Source organism: Poecilia formosa, unplaced genomic scaffold, assembly GCF_000485575.1.
Source record: "Poecilia formosa unplaced genomic scaffold, Poecilia_formosa-5.1.2 Scaffold97, whole genome shotgun sequence".
NCBI classification, from domain to species: Eukaryota; Metazoa; Chordata; class Actinopteri; order Cyprinodontiformes; family Poeciliidae; genus Poecilia; species Poecilia formosa.
In genome coordinates, this window is record NW_006800036.1 from 491,209 (window position 1) to 510,883 (window position 19,675).

The 19,675-nt window shown below is 38.0% G+C and overlaps 2 protein-coding genes across 3 annotated transcripts; one reads left to right on the forward strand and one right to left on the reverse strand.

Annotated features, from left to right (window-relative positions):
• Window positions 1-3,956: 3,956 nt before the first annotated feature.
• On the reverse strand, window positions 3,957-12,814 carry LOC103142449 (olfactomedin-like). Of its 2 annotated transcripts, XM_016674494.1 has the most exons (6): window positions 12,726-12,814; window positions 8,303-9,565; window positions 8,007-8,165; window positions 7,090-7,302; window positions 5,665-5,797; window positions 3,957-4,920 (listed from the first exon to the last, which is right to left on the reverse strand). In XM_016674494.1, the coding sequence occupies exons 2-6, from the start codon at window positions 8,336-8,338 to the stop codon at window positions 4,073-4,075; spliced, it is 1,389 nt and encodes a 462-aa protein (XP_016529980.1). In that variant the 5' UTR covers window positions 8,339-9,565; window positions 12,726-12,814; the 3' UTR covers window positions 3,957-4,072. The 2 variants fall into 2 exon arrangements, with proteins under 2 accessions (XP_016529980.1, XP_007558575.1); XM_007558513.2 differs by lacking the exon at window positions 8,303-9,565 and having other exon boundaries at window positions 12,726-12,803.
• Window positions 9,636-19,346, forward strand: LOC103142447 (olfactomedin-4-like). The gene is made up of 7 exons (XM_007558511.2): window positions 9,636-12,508; window positions 12,584-12,706; window positions 12,781-12,999; window positions 14,363-14,516; window positions 14,666-14,890; window positions 17,651-17,819; window positions 17,939-19,346. The coding sequence occupies exons 1-7, from the start codon at window positions 12,455-12,457 to the stop codon at window positions 18,393-18,395; spliced, it is 1,401 nt and encodes a 466-aa protein (XP_007558573.1). The 5' UTR covers window positions 9,636-12,454; the 3' UTR covers window positions 18,396-19,346.
• The last annotated feature ends 329 nt before the right edge of the window (window positions 19,347-19,675 follow it).

A 19,675-nucleotide genomic window follows, 5' to 3' on the forward strand; every position in this document is an offset into this window, starting at 1 on the left:
GCAACGACCCCCAAACAAAGGTTCCACTTTGCCACTACACCGCTGTCATCTCAATATCAGGAAAAAACTAAATGCAGTCAGAATAACATGCCAAAATGCAAACAAAATATTATTTGTTCATTTTTTGTTTTAAAAAAATAGTAACAACAACAACAACAACAACAACAACAACAACAACAACAACAATAATAATAATAATAATAATAATAATAATAATAATAATAATAATAGATTGCATATGAAAATATTTCAAAATTATAAAACAACCAAATTAACGTGGGGAAATATTTTAGGTGCACCATCATTAAATACACCATCATTAAATACACATGAAATATATGGATCAATGTCCCAGTTGTTATGAAACACGGCTCTAAACAGGTGGATCTTTAAGCTTTTTTTAAAGGAACGAAATGTTTAGACTCAGTTTTTTGAAAGTTACAGATTTGTGGTGGAATAGAAGCTGAATGCTGCTTCATGTTTGGTTTTGGTTCTGGGGCTGCAGAACAGACCAGAACCAGAAGACCTGGGATATCTGGAAGGTTGATAAAATGATAATAGATCTCTAATGTATTTTGGTTTTAACCTGTCTAATTCTACACACTTGTGATGGTTTTATATCAAATAAATTCTGTTTCTGTTCGGACAATTATCCTCCTCGTGTAGAGACATCAAAAGTTGAAACTGACAGATCATTGAAGGCTCAGCTGATGCTAGGTATTACTGGAAGTCTTTGATTGTGTTAATGGCATACCACAGAGTCTTTTATCAGAGTATTACATATTTATGAGAACTGATTGCACGATAATGTGTTAAGGTGAAACTGTCAGGAAATCATCCTGCCCAGGAAAGAAAACAGGATGGACTTTTAGACATTAGAGAATGAACTCTGAGTGGTCAACTCGGCCTTATCCGTAAACCATTCCAGCAGTGACAAGCTAGTAGGATAACATAGTTAGATCTTTCAAAACGTTTCTTACATTATTTTTCACTGAAGGCTATTTTGGTGACCTGCTCCCATGCATCCAGTGTGTTATACAGAAAAAGTTGCAGCTTTCTCTTATTGCAAAGTGACATTCTATGTCTTCTTGTAGTTTATGCAACTACAGCTGCTGTGTGAAGGACTTAGAGTTTTGTAGAGAACATTAGTGAACAAACAGCATTAGACAAAGAACCACAGCACAGTTAACATTGCTTCACTGTGGAAAAGTTTAAAGCTTAGAGTTAAGTTGTTAAAGAACATACCAAACTCTGAACAAATCACACAGCAAGGTTCAATCCAACATTCAAAAATAAAAGTACACTTAGATAGTTTTTGTTTTTTAGAAGTGTTGAGTTATCCATTAGGTTTTACTTCAGAAATGCATGCACATTAACATTTTTTTCATCTACGACAAACATCAGATACGCAAGCAAAAGAAATACTTTAAAATATAGAAGAAAAACTTAAATACATATAATTTTGTTGTTGTGATTTCAGCTGTGTAGTTAAAACTCCTATTACAGCCTCCGAGAACCTGCTACGTGCTTCAGATTCTGGATATAACAACAGACACATGACCAAAGTCAAAGTAACACAAGAAAGCACAAAAAGGGCATGCTCTTTGGTTAATTTGACACTCCAGGAAAAAAAAAATAACTTGAACATATTACACAGAAGCATGAGATTATTTTAGCTGGGATCAAAGAGTTTTGTGAAACCTAAAAAGCTACAAAGGTCTGAGGGTTTCCAAAATGTTCCAACATCTCAGCATATCATTAGAGTCCATGAAGATCCTCCCATCCTTTTTTCTCTGTGCAGAAACATGGAATCAAAAGCCACAAACACAGACCAACACGCCGCTGCTGCTTGGCTTCTTTAAATCTGTTGGCCAGCAAGTCTGTCATTACAGGAGCAGAGCTCTGGGTGTGTCACACAGTGAAAACCAGGCCTGTAAAACATCGGTGGACCACTGACGAAGTCTCCGTGTGTGTCTCCACCTACTGCCAACTTCTTGCACTACAACAAAGGGCTTCTGAAACCGTTAAGGGAAATCTGAATACCACAAAGTCCAGAACAAAGCCTGGGACAACCGATACCCTGCTGCAGCTTACTACACATGAAGAGCATATTAAATACATACATTCAAAAATGCTTCATTTATCTTGAAAGGAAATAAATAAAATTCTGAACATTCTGAGGACCTTTACTGTAATTTTATATATATATATATTTTATTTCCAAGTTTCTTGTTGGTTTTAAGTAAGCATGGTCTACATGAGTGATTTTGCAATAGCTCAAAATGTCTTCTCTTCCTATTTCTTTTTCCAGTTGCTATTCTCGAATGTTTCTATAAATTAGAAACCTATTTTCTTATTTTTTGTTATTTCCTGCCTAAGCAGTCGGGGTTATCTGTAATCATTTGAAGTGGTTGTTTTTCAGGCTTCCTAAAGCTCCTTCCAAGCTTTTCTCTTAACTCTGACTAATTTGTCAGTACCTGCTCATTTTCAGAGGAAAATTGTTCTTTTTTTGTTAGGCCACTTAACTATGACTCATGGTTGCATAAAAATGTTCTTAAAGACAACTGAGCAAAGAACCACTTTTAAGTTGCATCACCAGGCAGCTAAACACAGAAAAGTCATTGTCATTTCTTAAGATGCAAAGCATCAAAGATGACACAGTTTGACATACGCAAAGGGTGATTTAAGCCCAAAAAATCTGATCTCCCAGGAGATTAATTAGTTGAAAATCTTGAAGACATCATAAGTCAAGGCTTGAAAACGTTTTTTTTTTTTTTTACTGCAAGTCTTTCAGATCCGTCTAAATTGATTTTTCACCTATTTTTCTTTTTCTTTTCAGATTGCACTTTACATTGATTAGAAGTAATCAGTTACTTTCTATTTCCATGAGGTATACTTATTTTGCAACGCAGGTTTATTTAACTCAATTCGGAGAGACTCAGATGGAGAAAGACAACGATTAAAAGAGTTTATTGACATGTGTGAATAAAAGTTCTTTGGCGCTCGGGCCCCGGCTGAGGACGTCGAGCTGTGAATTGCAATAGCTTGGTTGACCATTCCCAATACTGATTAGGAATGTCATCCCCCGGGACCCGATACTGGTGGTGGAGGTTGGTGAAGGATGGGAGCCTGGAGAGCCAGGAGAGTGGAGGTGGAGAAGGGCCGGAGGTGGGTTGAGCGCAGCTGGAAAGCGGAAGACGACATGGATGGAGGTCCTTTTCAACAGGAGCTTGCTCGGTGATTGGCCGTGACGTGGCTTGGTCCAGCGATGATTGGTCGATGACGATGAGCGAGACACGCCGACTGGATGATACAGGTGGGGCTAGAGTCTTCCAGTTTGAATTTACGCCAAGGCTTCTTGTTAGCAGTTATAATTCTTCATAAGTCATTGAAGATCAATAATTAAGAAGTCTCTGACTTGGTAGCTGATGCAAATGGACATCTTCTTTATGATGATCAAAACATGTCTTAAAGTAGGAAAAAAAAAACACTAGTACAACATGAATTATGTTTCATTCTTGTTACTTGGGTAAAAACATCTGCTAGCCCATAGCAGAAAACAATCACCCCATGAAATGTCAAAACTGCAGATCTGTTTTAAAATAATGCAAACGCGCAAGATTTTTTAAAATGTTTTTCGATCGACTATGAAGTCCTTATTTTACAAAATTCTTACTATTTACCTCCTTTCACTGAAGTATTGCATGTTTAGTTTATTATTGAGCAGATAAAAATTAAAACGGGAGAGAAATTTATTTTTAAAATTGTATTAAAAACTTCAAAACAACGTATTTATGTGGCCCCCAATCACTTTCAAGTTGATAATTTTGGCACTCGTGGCAAAATATTTGAACAACTGGAAGTGTGACGTTAAGATTATGTTGACACAATAAAATATTAATTTTTATTCACCCAAAACAAGTTTATTGCAAGTTTTTAAAAGAAAGGAAAAATTGCATTAAAACAAGACTTTTATTAAAACATACTTCATTTTTTCTTAGAATAGCAACAGAAAAAGGTGTCAGATGTGATTTGAGGAGAATATTCTTCTTCTTAGGTTCAAAGGCAACACTCAGAAGTAAGCCTGATAGGCTAGGAGATATCCATCGTTGTACATGTAGATCTGCCTGTCGACCGGGTTGTAGCTCAGACTAGCCACTCCTTTAGCGACTTTCTCCAGCGGCAGTTCCAGAGAGTTGTCCTCTTTTCCTGTCGCTGTGTCGAAGGCGTAGAATACTTCCTCTCTGTATTCATCCACGTAGCGGGTGGCGTACATCACACCACACACCATGAAAGCGTTAGTCGCTGCCTTCTTGAACAGCCTCGTCTCCCAGGTTTGCGACACGTTGATCGTCTTTGAGTTGTCATCCCAAAACAGCTTGCTCACTACCAGATTGCCATGGTTGCCAACAGTGGCATAGAGAGCCCACAGTCCGGTTTCATCAGCCTCAACATCCACGTCGCTATTCGAGCGGCATTCATAGTAGCAATATGGAAATTTGTTGTTGAAGCCCACACCTGTGCCAGGAAGGGTTACCCGCTTGACCTCATTGGTCTTCAGGTCGTAGCGGCAGATATCTGCAGAGCGGTAGCAGTGATAGTACAGACCGTCACCGTACAGCACAGCACTAGGACCCTCAATGGCGGTGGGAGCTGTGACGGAGGAGGAGAAAGTAGCGTCCCTGTGGTTGGCAGAACGCATGAAGTCTTTGTAGGTTTGGTAAAGGCGGACTATGTTTCCATAGATGTTGCTGCTGGTTAGGGTCTGAACCCAGTAGGTCTCTGTGTCCGACTCGCTGTCCATCTGCGCCTGTTTGCCCCATGATCCAGAGACGTGGTTCTTGTTATAGGGGTTGATTTTGGTCGTGACAGGTTCACTGATGTTGGTGATTAGGCCCTTCATGCAGTACCTGTTCTGGCCTGAAACAGGGGGGAAAGTGTCTTGAGTCCAGATTAAACTTTCAATATTTCATTGAGTGTATCATTAAAGAGTGGAATGATTATTATATTTTGCATAATACATATTATAGTACACTGATATTTTTTAGCTTTTACTTTTTGGTCACAACAACATGTTTCAAAAGAAATACATTTTAGCAACCAGGCAACCAGAGTGGATATAAAATGTAGTTTGGAAGTCATGATTTCAATGAAAAAGGCTCTAAAATCCAGCTGCTTCAAACCTATGTTTAAAATTAAACTCCCCCTTGTTCAACCATTGGACAGGATTAAGTGTTTGTTTTTGGAAAGCTGACTTGAATTTCATTTGCCACACGCAGCCCTAATTACTGCAAGAGAAACATGAAGTAGGCTAAAGGACCCCAAAAAGCAACTCATCAGGCTCCAATCTGAAGAAATTCAAAAGTGGATAAGAAACAAAATAATTAACTTAAATTAGTCCAGAAAAGGTTAAAAGGCTATTTATAAGGCTTTATAACTATAACGGACTGCAATAGCTTCCTGTAAAAGAAATTTCAATTAGACACAATATAAATTTATTCAAAACTATGTGGAAATTCAGATGTAAATGTGAAATTGGTATTACATAATGCAAATTATGTAAAATTAAAAAATCTACTTCCATTAAATAAAAAATAATAATAATGATCTGGAAAAGCTCTGATTAATTAGATCTTTGGTGTCACTGCAGACACACAGACCCACCTCTGAAGTCTTTGGGGATCGACTTGCAGGACTCGACGTTGTTCTTCAGGTAGCGAAGTTTCTCCTTGACTGTCTTCATATTCACCGTGTCCGACGTTTGCATCTTTAGCACATCTTTTCGCAATTTACCCACCTGAAAGACACAAATAATTTAAATAAATAACTCCTGAAGAACAGTCTATAATTTCTTGAACTTTGGTTATGAGTGATAGTTATGAGTAGTCAGTATTTTACATGCGTTAGACAGAATTTAGTGTTTTGCTGGTTTTGGAGAATCATTGTTACGGAGGAGTTAAGCTAACTAGAACTAGAAAAAGCTAGTGAACAAATTTATTCACAATCTGTTTACTGTATATGGCATTTCCACATGTTTCTTATCTACTAAATATACAAGTTGCGTGCTAACAACATGGCCTTTAAAATTCATTCATTGTTATACTTTCTATATTTCGGGTATGCTATATCAATAATTACATTAACCATTACTTTTATTTCTAATAATCAAGACATTTCTAGAAAAATAAAAAATAGCATGAGGTAGCCACGAATGCATGAAGCTGAAAGTTTTTATGGAGTTATGACTTTACATTTAAACTCAAACATCATTTCATAATTTAATAGCCACCCCAGGCAAAAGCTGTGGTAGCAAACTCTTTAAATTGAATCTAAGTTAATGAGGTAAAGATTTAAGTGGTAGTTTCCAATAGTAGATTGGAGTCAGGAGAACTGTTGTCTGAGAGCAGGAGTCTGGAGACCTAACAAACCGCAACCTGTGAAGGGATTCAAAAGTGCTACATGATGAAGCCAAGCTTCCTGTAGCAGGGAAGAAATGCTTGTGAGTTTCACTTTAACTTTCTGTAAGCATTCAGAGCAAAGGCTGCAGTTTGGACCTGTATCGTTTCTCAGATTGCCACATGTGTTAGCGCTTCCATTTACCAAAAAAGCTATTGCTATGATGCTTTATAATAAATAACCATACAGTAATTCAACTATTCAACCTGTTTTGAACAGTTCAGTTGAAGATATCATCTGCATGTCAGTCTATAGTTAGTTCTCTCACACCGTGTTGTTTGGCGCTGAAGTCATTTCAAGCTAATGCTAAAGGTGAACCACCTTCATGTGGCTCAGAAACAAATAATTAATCATACAGTAAAATAAATGTTCTTACCTGAGAAACGATATAATCACTTAAAATAAAACATTTAAATTCTCCAGAGTCACTTTTCTCAGTTAAACAAGCTTTAAATTCAGTGTTACTTAAATATTGCAACAACTCAAGAATGTGTTCATTTGAGTTCATACATTTAAACTCCTGCAGGTAAGATACTGACCACTCATACTGATTCCAACCCCTCAAATACTTTATTATGATTCCAATCAATCCTAAACTGTGTTGTCTTGATTTTTACTGAGTTTCCTTTGAACCTCTTTGTGGAGTTTCTGTGACTGGTCGTTGTTTAGCTGGCCGTGCACAACGGTGATGTCCGTCTCCAGCTGGCTGAGCTCCTGGCCCAGCAGACGGATGGACAGCGCTGTGTACAGTCCGCGGTCATGCAGGTACTGGTACGGCTCAAGTCGTGCTGTCAGGTTTGAAATTTGAACCTGAATGTCAGGGAGACGCTGACTGGAGACCAACACCTGCAGGGAAGCACACACAAAAGCTCCAAAATGTCAAGATTGCAGGTTGAAGCAAAACTATCAATAAATTGTTTCCTATTTTTTGAGAATGGTTCGCATGGTTTTAACGCTCTGAAACAAATCAAGTCAGACAAGAAAACAAAATGAATTTATCATTCCGGCATAGAAAATAAACTATATATCATGTATAGGCAATTTGACAGCCAAAGTTGTTAGTTTTAATAACTGGCTATAATCAAAACATTTAAATAAACGTGTGATTGATATGTTAAAATGTAAAGACAATTTTAATGAACAAGCAATTTATTAATAATCAAAACAATTTTTTAATTATTATTATTGTTATTAAATTCATATAATTTCATCACATGGTTTAACTTCCCAACAATCAAAGTTTTGTGTTTTTCTTTTATTTCGAACAGACAAAAAGTGAAAACAAGAAAAAAAATAAAAAAAATTAAATTAAAGCAAATTATCATGCTCAGTTGACATGCAATTTTCCATCATCTTTTCAAAAAGGAGCAGGCAGAAGACACGCGATCTTATGATTTCCTGCCCCCCTCACTTATCAACTTAAAAACATTTAAATCTCCAAACACCAAATAAACTTACATCATTTCCACATTACATGACACTGAAATCTCACATTCTCATTGTTAAATGTACAGCGATTCTACTCCATGAAAATAATCTTCAGCTCTTACCTGCTGCTGCAGGCCGTGCAGAGACGTCTCGCAGGTTTCAACCTGCTGCTGCACAGCCTCGTACCTCAGAGCAGGAAACGACCATATCGTGGTGTTCACATCGCACCGGCAAGAGTCAGACTTTTTCTGACCCGGCACGCGGTAAGCCCAGGTCTGTACCTACATACAAAAACACAGATATTTATGGAAGCAGAAAACAGATGATGTGCTGAAAACCAAATAAAACTCCTCACTGAGATTGTATCTTGAGGTTTCAGTCTAATTTTTTTTTAAGAATCTGAAGAAATGTGACTTACTGTAGATAAGAGCAGTGGGAAGAGCAGCAGCATCATGCTTGAAGCTGGACCAGTGATGATCGGACGTCTGTGTGGTTCTCTTAATCAGCAGACTGATTTACTGTCTCTCATTTGTCATTACTGACCCATAAAATCAGGACTCAACTAAATATATCAAAGTGCAAAGTTACCAAAGACTTTTGGTCTGGCTCAGAGTTTCCTACTTCCCCTTCTCTTTATTGGTCGTTTATTTGTGAGGTCAGTTCCTCTTTTAAAAGATCCTATAATCATTTTTTTATTTGAAATGTGTAAAATCTCACAGAACAAAACCTTCATTTCCAAATTTTATTTAACAGCATTAATTAGATTGTGTTTCTGACTGCCAGATTATTTGTCCTATTTCTTGCCGTACATCAACCACTTTTCCCCCACAGCTGCTTGTCCATCTCCAGAAAGTTTAAGCTTATATTCCACATTATTTTTTAACACGGACATAGTCTGACCAACCATTATTCTATTGCTTTTATTATGAAAAGTTTTAGAAAGTATTTCATCCACTTCTTTTCTGTGATGGCTTTAATGGAAATGTGATTAGAGCACATGAACACAGCCTCTTCTAGGTGACAGTGGTGATCAAAGATGTCTGAAAGCCACGATTCTCTAACTGTGGGACAAATACCACCAAGATAGCTTCTGACCAAAACCTCCAAAAAAAAAAAACAAAAGCGACAAGAAGGAAAAAATAATGAATATATTTGTATTTGTCTTCTGTTAGTTATTCAGTTAAGATCAAATGGGTTTACTTATGTAGCACTAATTCTCTACAAATAACGGGTCAAGGAGTCACTTTACCAAAAGGTCAAATGAATTCAGTCATTTAGATGGCTTCAAAGTCATTTATATCTGTTTTTAAAACACTTTGTTTTTAAACTCTGAAGAATTCTACACTTAATTTAAACATGCAATTTGATCAAATTGTGTTTTTTTTTTTATTCATTGTGAAGGTTGAACATTTTCTGTTCCTGAATGCTACAACCACATCCTCAAAAGTGAACCAAAAGTCTAAATAATAAATTAAAGGAACCCTTCAGTCAGTTTTTTTTTTGTCCCCATTTGACTTTTCTCTAAGTTTGCAGTCACTTTAAATTCAAGGCCATTGACTTCTAAATGGAAGTAAAACAGCAGAACTCAGATAAATAAGGTCATTTATGACCATAGTCTGCAGACTCAAGCTGCTGATATAATCATTTGTCTCCTATATGAACCTGAAGACGGAGGACAAAGCTGCAATACAACAAGGAAAACAAAATACTTCAAACAAAGCAAATGAAATGAACACAAGTGATTAAATAAACATACATCACATTTTGTGCAAAGGAGAATATATTTAATATGTTGTTTTTAGCAGTTCTCTGGTGATCTGAGAACAACACTGTGGGTGAAAGAAAATAAAAATACTTTAATTAATGTATTGTTTTGAGTTGAGTTTTAGAATCTTATTCAAACAGTGGTGCCCAAGTTATTTCCTCGAGAATTACTATCCTGGAGCATTTAGATGCATCTGAATCAAATGGCTTAATTCCCTCATCAGCAGGTCATTCAGCTCTGTAGAGGCCTGGCAAGGAACCATTCAGTTAGTTCAGGTGTGTTTGAGGGCAGATGTATCTAAAAGTTGGAGGATAGTGGCTCTTGACAGCTACAGTTGGGCATTCATGGAGTAAAGAAACATGTTCACAAATATAGATCTCATTTGAATCCAGTTTACTTGGTTAAATCTGCAACTTTTCCAGTCGGAATCATGACAAGAAGCTTTATTGTTGTATTTCAAGTTAAATAGAACTTTCCATTTACAAATTGAAAGAAAAAAATGGTTAAAGAGTCAGCTTATTATAGAGAAATAATCATTAAAGCTTAGCGTTAGCCTGACCCATATAAACCGTTTTATCTGATGAGTCTTACTTAATCAAATCGTAGTTCCTAAAGAAAAGAGACAATGTCAGCAAGTTCTGAACATTTTTAAAACTCATTTACATGTGGTAATTTTTTCTTTTTATGCTGACTTCAGACTGGTTCTATTTAAGGTAAGAAAAACAATAAGCACACTGTCAAACAGTGGGACATAAAAAAAATGCTTGGCTTGAAGAGCTTAGTCTGTATTGAATCTTTTGTGTGACTAACACAAACCACAGAAATGAATATTAAGTTTAAAAGTCTAGTCCAGGGTTGTGGGTTTTTTATTGAGGTTCTTTTTCCTGCCTTCAGTGCAGAATGGACACTTTCTGTTCCTAAATCCAAATTAACACAAATATTATTAGCAAAAGATTATTTATTAGTCATTCTTTTTATTCACACGTGATTTCCCTTAGCAACTTCCAGTCACTGCATCTCAACAGAGACCATATGAGCAATTATTCACAATGTGTAAAAATCTAAATTTTAACCAGATGACATCTCTAAAACAGTTTACCTGTGTTTTTAATACGCAAAATATTATTTGGATGTTAGACGAATAACAGTCATATTCCTTTTTTGTTTACAACGCAGCAGTCCGATTTGTCCTTAAAGGAATCACAACGAGCAAATTGCAACAAAACTCTTTGGACTTAGTTTGAATAAAAATGGTAAATTTGTATTTTTGGTGTTTATATTTAAATAAAATCATAATTTCTTTCAAATGGAAAGAAAACTCTGAGTTTTGTTCCCGAGTCTGATTACACTGATTTTTCTTTTTTCTCAGATTTGTCCTTAAACAAATCTGAGTTAAATTGAACTGAATTGTTCGTATCTGAACTGAATTCTGCATGTCAAGCTGTTTTGGTCCAAGTTGAATTTTGTACACTGGCAACATGAACATAAATGCAGCCAAAATTTGGATCTGTATCCATTTGCTGCTGGTGTCAACGTCTCTGGGGAAACAAAGAGCTTGTGCTCATGTCATGTTTTCTAAAGCATCGCTGCAGTTTCACAAAGAGTAAATTACACTTTATGTTTAGGTGATCTTCAACTTAATGTTGCCTCGGAGTTATGTCTATGCATCCTGTCAGCATTTCTTCTCAGTTGGTTAAATATTCCTGTAAAATCGCCACAAAGTCCTAATATGTGAAGCAATTCCTGAATTTGTCAAAAATACAACCTTAATATTAAAAATACTAATAAAGTACCATGTTTTTGAAGGTGAAAAGAGCTGCATCGGTTCAGTGCCCGAGAAGCATCTTCATGCTAGTTAAACTTTTTCACATTTTACCTCATAATTATGAGCATCAACTAGGCACAAAAGGATGCGTTTTTTTTCTTCCTAAAAATAAAAATCTGATGTGCGGCGTACGCGTCAGATTTTATGTGTATGCCACAGAGAGTCCAAATAAAAATCTGAGTAACATCCAGAGCATCTAATTTCACACGCGATCCTGCATAACTTATGGAAAACTCCAAACAGGGTTTTGAATAATTTTATTTCAACTATGGCTGTCTTCTTGTCACAAATGTTTTCCTTTAAACTGATTTTCCTTGCTGAACTGTGAATGCAGCTACAGGTGGATGGTCTGGATGTAGGTTTGTATTTGGGTCAGAGCCTTTCAATGTTCAAACGAAGAATTAAACTGTGACATTTTCAAAGCCTGGGACGTTGTTTTATAACCCAACCCAGTGAAATTCCTCTGCAACTTTCTCCCTGACCTATCCGCTGTGTTTGTTGGTCTGGTGATGGTGTTTGCTCTGTAATGTTTTTGACAAAACAGGTGGATTTTATGCAGGGAATAAATTACACACAGCACTGTTTATTAATTAGTTAATTAGTCTACAGGCAATTATTTTGACCAGATATCATTTATGGGTATCAGAGTAAAGGCTGCAGCATAGTTTGACGTGGCACAATGTTGCTCTACTCTCTAAAATCCCCATTAAGTAAATGTTCGCTTTTAATTGCTGTGACAAATGTAAAAGTCTGCTTTAGTTCTTGAGCAAGATTAATTTATCAAAAGTTCCTCTCCCTTATGCTTCTGCCTTCTTAGCCACAAAGAGGAAAGGAATAAGATTCAACAAACATGAAGAAAAGAAACTTCCTCTTTTCCCCATTTGCGTGCACACATTAGTGGGAGTGTTCACTGCTTAGAAACCTCATCTGCACACAGGACCTTGAACAAACTCCAGTTTTATCAAGCTCTTTGATCAACCATGAAAGTCTCTGTAATTATTCCACTATGGGCGCTGTTCTCCCTAGCCCAGCAGGTAAGAAACAACGAATGACAACTTTTTTCATTTTAATCCAAATAAAGAACAGCAACCTGATGCTTCAATCTTCAGGCGGCTCCAAGTAAAAGCTGCACATGTGAGCTGAATCCAGCAGAAAAGGCTTTTCCTCACGACAAACTCCAAACAGCGGAAGGCAATGCGACAGACTGCAACACCCACGTCACACCACAGAAGGTAATCCCACCGTGTCTACCTGCATGTCGGCAGTCATGTTGAGTGTTGTGTGATCATCGAGTGCGCCTCTGCAGGCTCTGGAGCTGGAGAGTCTGCTGCTGGGACTGGAGAAGCGCCTGACCCAGCTGCACAGTGACGTGTCCGTCCTGGAGGAGGAGGACGACGGAGAGCTGTACGGCGTTCTCAGTCTGTTCGTCATAGAGAACGAAATGGTCGAGATCAGGCAGCTGATGGAGAAGCTCAACAGCACCACCGTGGAACACCAAGTCCTCACCGATGACACCGTTCAACAGGTAGATTCACGCATTAACTCTTAAATCTTTAGTACAATCAAATAGCAGAGCCTCAGAGAAAATTAGAGAAAACTCCAAGCTTTAATTCGGGTATCAGCTTCTGGTTTAACCGCTCACCTTAAACCAGTGTTCCATGTTTTTGGTGAATCCCTTCTGCCACACACCTGACTTGAATAAGTGGGTGGTTAATAAGCTTCTTCAGCACTTGATATCATCTAATTATTTGAATCAGTTGTTCTGAAACAGAGATACATCTAAAATATGCAGAGCATTATTCTTTGAGGACAGCAATTGAGAAACACTGATTTATCTGTAAATATATATATTTTTTTGCCAACAGGGCCTTAGTTTGCTGTAATTCTATTGAAAGATACAATAATAAGCTGATTTTAGTTAACTATGCACAAAGGTTTAGTTTGAAAATGCCCTCGTATTTTAAACAACACAAAACATCATGTTCTTCAAAGGTTTCCCAAGGATTAACAAACAAAAATCATCCTAAATCCCTTTTTTTTGGGACATAAAATTCCAAATGAGTGAACATTTCTAAAACCACAATAAAGTTTTCCATTTGAACATTATTGAATATCTTGTCTTTGCTGTGTATCCAGTTGAATATAGATTGAAAAGGATGTGGAATAATTGCATTCTGGTTTTATTTATGTTTTAATGTCCCAACTTCATTGGAATTGGTTTAAGTTTAAGTTTTAGATCAACACAAATCAAAACAAATACATTCATAAATTAATTTAACTACATGCATATTAAGCAAATGAGGACAAAGAGAAATATGTTTCTCTCTCGTCTCATACAGGAAACAGGAAGTCATGGATTAACTAACTAAAAGGCTGTCTGATCAGCTTTAAAAAGAAACATTAAAAATAAAATTGACATTTAGGGTCAATTAACAGTTAAAAACATGACTGATGATTTATCAAAAAGAGATGGTGATGAAAAGAAAAAAAACAGTGTGCTGAGAAAACAAAATATAACAAAGAAATTGCTTCTTTCTTGTTTAAAGTTGTAAAGTCATAATCTGAGACCTAAAGCTGACTTATCGTATCTGTAAGTGTGAAAATCTGTAGATATTATTGTTATTGAAAGACAGTGCAAAGCTGCTGCCATCTAGTGGCTATAAATTAAACAGCAAGACGGTTTGTTTAATTGATCAATACAATTAAACTAGACATATTTCATTTCCATTTCAATAAAACATCACTCACATAAAATCAATATTAAAGGCCTGTCTGTGGTTCCATGACTTTTCAACGCTTTTTTTTTTTAATATCACTGTAAATTCACAAGTCAAAGTCTTAACCTTTTTCCCCCCAACTGCTCTATATGTTTCCATTGTCTTTCTCAGCTTGAGGAGTTGAAAACTGAAATGATAAAACTGGAGAAATTTGACACCATGGAGGTGGTGAAGGGACGACAAGTCAACAAGCAGCTGAAGAGCGCCCTGGAAACATGCAGGATCGGAGTTAATGCCACTGTCACACCCACCCAGCCACCATATGGTAACTTCCTCAAACATAAAGATCCCAATGACCTTAAACTCAAATACTTAAATGTACTGACCATTTTCCCAGGAAAAATGGTAAAAAAAAATACAAAAACAAAAAAACTGTAGTGGTATTTCATTAGTTTTTTTTTATTTTTTATTTAGGTACCTGTCAACACGGTCCACTTCGTAACATCACCGGGCCTGGTGTGAACACACAAGGAGAGTTCTCTGGCAATTATGCATACGGGGCTTGGGGTCGCGATCCCAAACCAGAAACGAGGAAGGAGAATTGGTACTGGATGGTACCTCTGACTTCCAGCCAGTACGCTAACTATATCCGTTTCTACTCCAGTCTTAGTGCACTCATCATTGGGGTGAGCACTCCAGGTGAGGATGTTCGCCTAAAAGTGACTCGATAATTCTTCAAAATATATGCATCCAGTGCTTTGTTTTAACTTCCGCACTTAAGTGAAGTACAGTTAGCTGTTCGATGACTATTTATGAGTTTCTACTGGTTCCAAGACACCAGTATGTGTCCAAAAACACCCTTTACACCCCAACCCTTAGTCCCCTCTCTAAAAGTGTGCTTCCATGTTTCTCAATGTGGATCAGAGCTCAGAGAAGGAAATGGAAGATGGGATCAACCACTCTGATGTCAGACTTGTAAGTAAATTGCAATGGATCTTATGAAGATTTCCCAAAGGAGTAAAGATGGCTGAGGACCAGCTTGCAGAGGGTCTACATCAGATGAGAGGGAAATGCTACCAATCTGTAGCTTCTGAGGTCCTTTAGATGAGAGGTCTTCGGCACAGGTACCATGCAGGTGGACTTCCACAGCTGCAATAAATTCCCCAGCTTCAGGCTCATGTTGAACATGTCTCCCATGATGCCATACAGTTGATCTGCACAGCACTTCAAGTGCCTGAAGCTAATGCCATCCAGACCGTCAGCCTTCCAGTCTTTCGCAGGTTGTTCCTCACTTGAAGTGTTGGAAGGATCAGGGTTGTAGTGATGAGGAAGGCTGTAAGATGAAGTTCTCTGAACAGAAGTGGGTGAGAGATGTCTGAGAGTTGTCAAGTTTGGGGAAGAAAAGCAGGCAGTTGTTGAAGATGAGGGGCGTTTGCAGCAGGGGAGATGAGGGAGTGGTGAATAAGTGATTATATCTATTGAAGAACTATTTCAGCTTATTCGTCCACTGTAAATCTTCTACAACCTGGGCATTTAATGTGTCACTGGAAATTGCCGTCAGACTTACAAACACCACTTTTTTCCCCCTTCTCTAATCTTTCTTCTCAGCTCCTCCCTGTTTCCTGATCAAAACAGTCTCTTCTTTTTCTCATGGAGAGCTGTTGTTTCAGGATTGATGCCAGAGCTGCATAACATTGGACCTTCATGAGGGGCACAGTGTTGCCAACACTGAGGTCTTCCCACATGATGGAGCTAGAACTGTCCTTCAGAGTGTCTTTAGTCTCCTCAGACCATTTCTTCATTGTGAATTTCATAGCTGGTTCTTTGTGTACAAGAGGCTTTTACACCCATGAAGATGAACCAGGTTGTGTTTTAATCCCCCCGGTGAACAAGCTTACCTTTAAAGGGAATTTGAAATAAATGGTCTCTAACAGATTCCCAGCTCACCAGAAATCACTGGATAAAAAAATATATTGCAAAAATAACACATTAGTGTTTTAAGCATTATAAAAGGGCATGAAGTCATACTTAAGAAGATAAAATAATGTATAACGGTAAGGGTTACTTAGATTGATTACAAAATAGCAAAATTCCTGAATGCCATTAAGAATATTTGTAAGAAAGTAGGGAATCTTTTTAATATTCTGTAAACAAAAACTGAGCTTCATTGTCAGGCAGAAAAACAAGAAAATAAAATGTTCATCTTGCTTGTTTCATCCACATCGTTTAGATCACTTACAGCAGGATGAAGAACTCTCTTCTGGATCTTGGCTCAGCCAATCAGATGATTTGTTTGTTGATCTGGAACTCACCAGTGCAGAAGAAGAACATTCTGCTTTCGGTATGGTTCCAGGAAGTTTTGTTGGTAGGTGCGAGACTTAGTAGCTGAAAGACCAGAGGCCCTTCCAGTGGGGTGGCTGGCTGTGCCTGTGGGCAGTGCACTAGGATGGGGGCAGGGTGTTGGGGTACTGGGCCACTGAATTGGCTTGGCTTACTGCCCTCGTCTTGGAGGAGGCCACTCTGTGGGGGACTCTCCTCTTAACATTTTTGATCTATCAAAGGTCCCACGTCTCAGCAGGTGCTGCATTGGTTTTGGGGCACAGCTGGGACAAGAGGGAACAAGGTGGGGAGTCCCCTTTGATGGTGTGCTGCTTGTGTGGGAGCTTGGACCATGCCCGGAGTGCTGGGCACCCATCAGGATGCCTATGGCTCCGGGGGATACATCCCGGCCAGAGGCAGCAGTGGCTTCGCAGAGCTCTGTCAGATGTCCATTCTTTTTGGTCTCTCAGGGCCTAGCTCACCAGGTGTCCCTCTCTGCCCTGGTCCTTCTGCTTTACAGCTGCTGTGGTGGGCCAGTACCACCTCAGTGTGTTGGAGGTTCTGGGGTAGGGAGGGTCTCCCTTGCTTAGTGCTGGGTGCCTTTGCTGCTGGGGGTTTGTGGGAGCTTGGGGCCACCAGAGAGGCTGGCTTCAACCTGCCTCTCTGCGAGATGGAAGTGTGGATAGGTCAGGAGGGGGCCACCCTACATTTCGGCCTGTGACTCTTTGGCCTGGGAGCTGCTGCTCCATTGCTTTGCTGATAGAGCAACCTTTTGTGTGGAGGTTGCCTTTCTGATCCAAGTTTATCCTTCCTTTGCTGCTCTTTGGTGCTGTGGGTTGCTGGCCTTTCAATCTTCTTGGCATGAACAATTGTGCACCTCCAGGTGACACACTCACTCACATAAAGTAGGTCCTTGGTTCAGCACTGAATCTGTTCCTCTGTCTCTAATGTAATTTGCAAGTAGGTGTGAGCAAAGAACAAATAAGCAATTCTTTACATTGTGACAATAGAAGAATATTCTACATATGATCTCTGTAAACATCTAAGCTTCTTTGTTCTTGACAAACTGAGGTCCAGGTATTATAATCACACCAGTAAGAGTATTCTAATGGTTACCTGATTGTACATGTTTTCTACCAGGCAACATTCAGATCGCTTCCTCTAACCCGACCACCAACACCATTCAGGGTCCCAATAATGTTTTGTATGGAAGTGCCTTGTACTACAACTGTTACAACCGGGATGCTGTTTGTCGATTCAACCTCACCAGCAAAAGTGTGACCAGCGTACAACTACCAAGAGGAACCAGGTTAGATAATGTTGCAAGAACATTTGATGTGCTGGTTCTGTTTGAGTCATCGCTACAGTCTTAGTGTTGTTCTTTCTTTTATTACATTGTTAGTATTATTCCTGTCTCTGGTCTGATAGGTATAACTCAAAGAGTAATTTCTGCCACCTTGAAGACTGCTACGCCTTCACTGACCTGGACCTGGCCACTGATGAGTCAGGCGTTTGGGTCGTCTACACCACCACCGAGGCATTAGGCAATCTGGTTCTGACCAAGGTGGAGGAGACTGAGCCGCCAACGCTCGGTAAAACATGGCGCACTTCAGTCTACAAGCGAAGTGTGACCAACACCTTCATGGCCTGCGGCATCCTCTACGCAACACGTTACATCGACGCAAATGTGGAGGAGGTGTTTTATTCCTTCGACACCACGACGGGGATGGAGAACTTCAAAGTTAGCATCTTTATAAACAAGGTGTCCCCTAACATTTTCTCCTTGAACTACAACCCAGTGGACCAGATGCTGTACGTGTACAGTAATGCTAAAATGGTCTCCTACAAGGCTTTGTTTGGGTACTCTGATCGTTATTTTTCATAGGAGTGATATTTGATCGTACAGTGATCAAATGATCACTGTACGATCATTTGACATGATAGTATTGTCATGGTGTTATATTAACGTATAAGCTTCGTCCTTTGTCTTGTTAGTCAGATGCAACAAGTTTCCTATGAAAGACAGCATATTCTCAAAATGTTTCCGCATGGCTTTAGTGTTACTGTTGCAGCCGCGCTGTCGTTGAAGTAGAAGTTGATTGTAAAACGGCACATTCACCTTTGGTTAGTTAGACAATTAATCAACTCCAGTTAAAAAATAAACTTACTCAGCTTGTTCAAATGCACTGGATTGTGATGAATATGGAAAATCCTTTTATTAAATTTATAAGAGAATTTTTGAAACAACAGGAAGCCATAATGTCTATTACTTCCTAGTAGTACAGTAGACGCCTAATAGTAGCGGGGATTAAGAACCAAAACCTAACTTTAAAATTATTATAACTGCTTATTTTAGTAGTTTAATCACCAAATATACCTTGGTATGCAGTAATACATACAGTGGAAACCAAAAGAAAGAAGGGTTCAGTTTCAGGGTTAATAAAATTTGCAATAATCACAATAAAGGCTAAAAATGAAGAAAAAAAATACAGTTTGGCTATGAGAGTATGGTATTTTCTATTTACAAATCTAAAGAATCACATCATGTTGCTATTTTGTTTAATTCTCTTTAACGGTGTATGTGGGGAGTGGTGTTTATATGGTGTGAAATTTCTCAAGTTGCTTTTCTGCTCCAATGATAAATTAGATTTTCTAGCTGTTTAGTGATCATTCAAAAATGTTATGACTAATTTTCCGTATTAAATTTTGTACCTCCTTAAAGATGTAGTAGGTAACTTTTATAAAACGTGTAAAATTATATGATGGATATGTGAAAGAAAAATCAAGTATGATTGATGATGAGAATAAAACTGTCTCCTGTCTCTGTCTTTTTCCAGCAGATCATCTGTTTCTTACAAATATATTAAAAACATGTTTCATAAAAGTTATCTACTGAAACATTAACAACAAAAATAAATAAAAAAAAGTAAAAATGTATTTTGTTGTAAACAAGATTCAAGAGAGTAAATATATGATTCAAAACAATTTGGTGAAATCTAAAATGTATGATGTTACTGATTTCACAATTCTTTAATGAAATAAAAAAAATGTTAAGTTTATTCAAGAATAAAAACATGGATATATTCTGCCTTATTCCATTCAGACATGATGTTATGTATATATTTTGAAATCTTCCATACCAGGTAAAAACTGATCATTACTTCA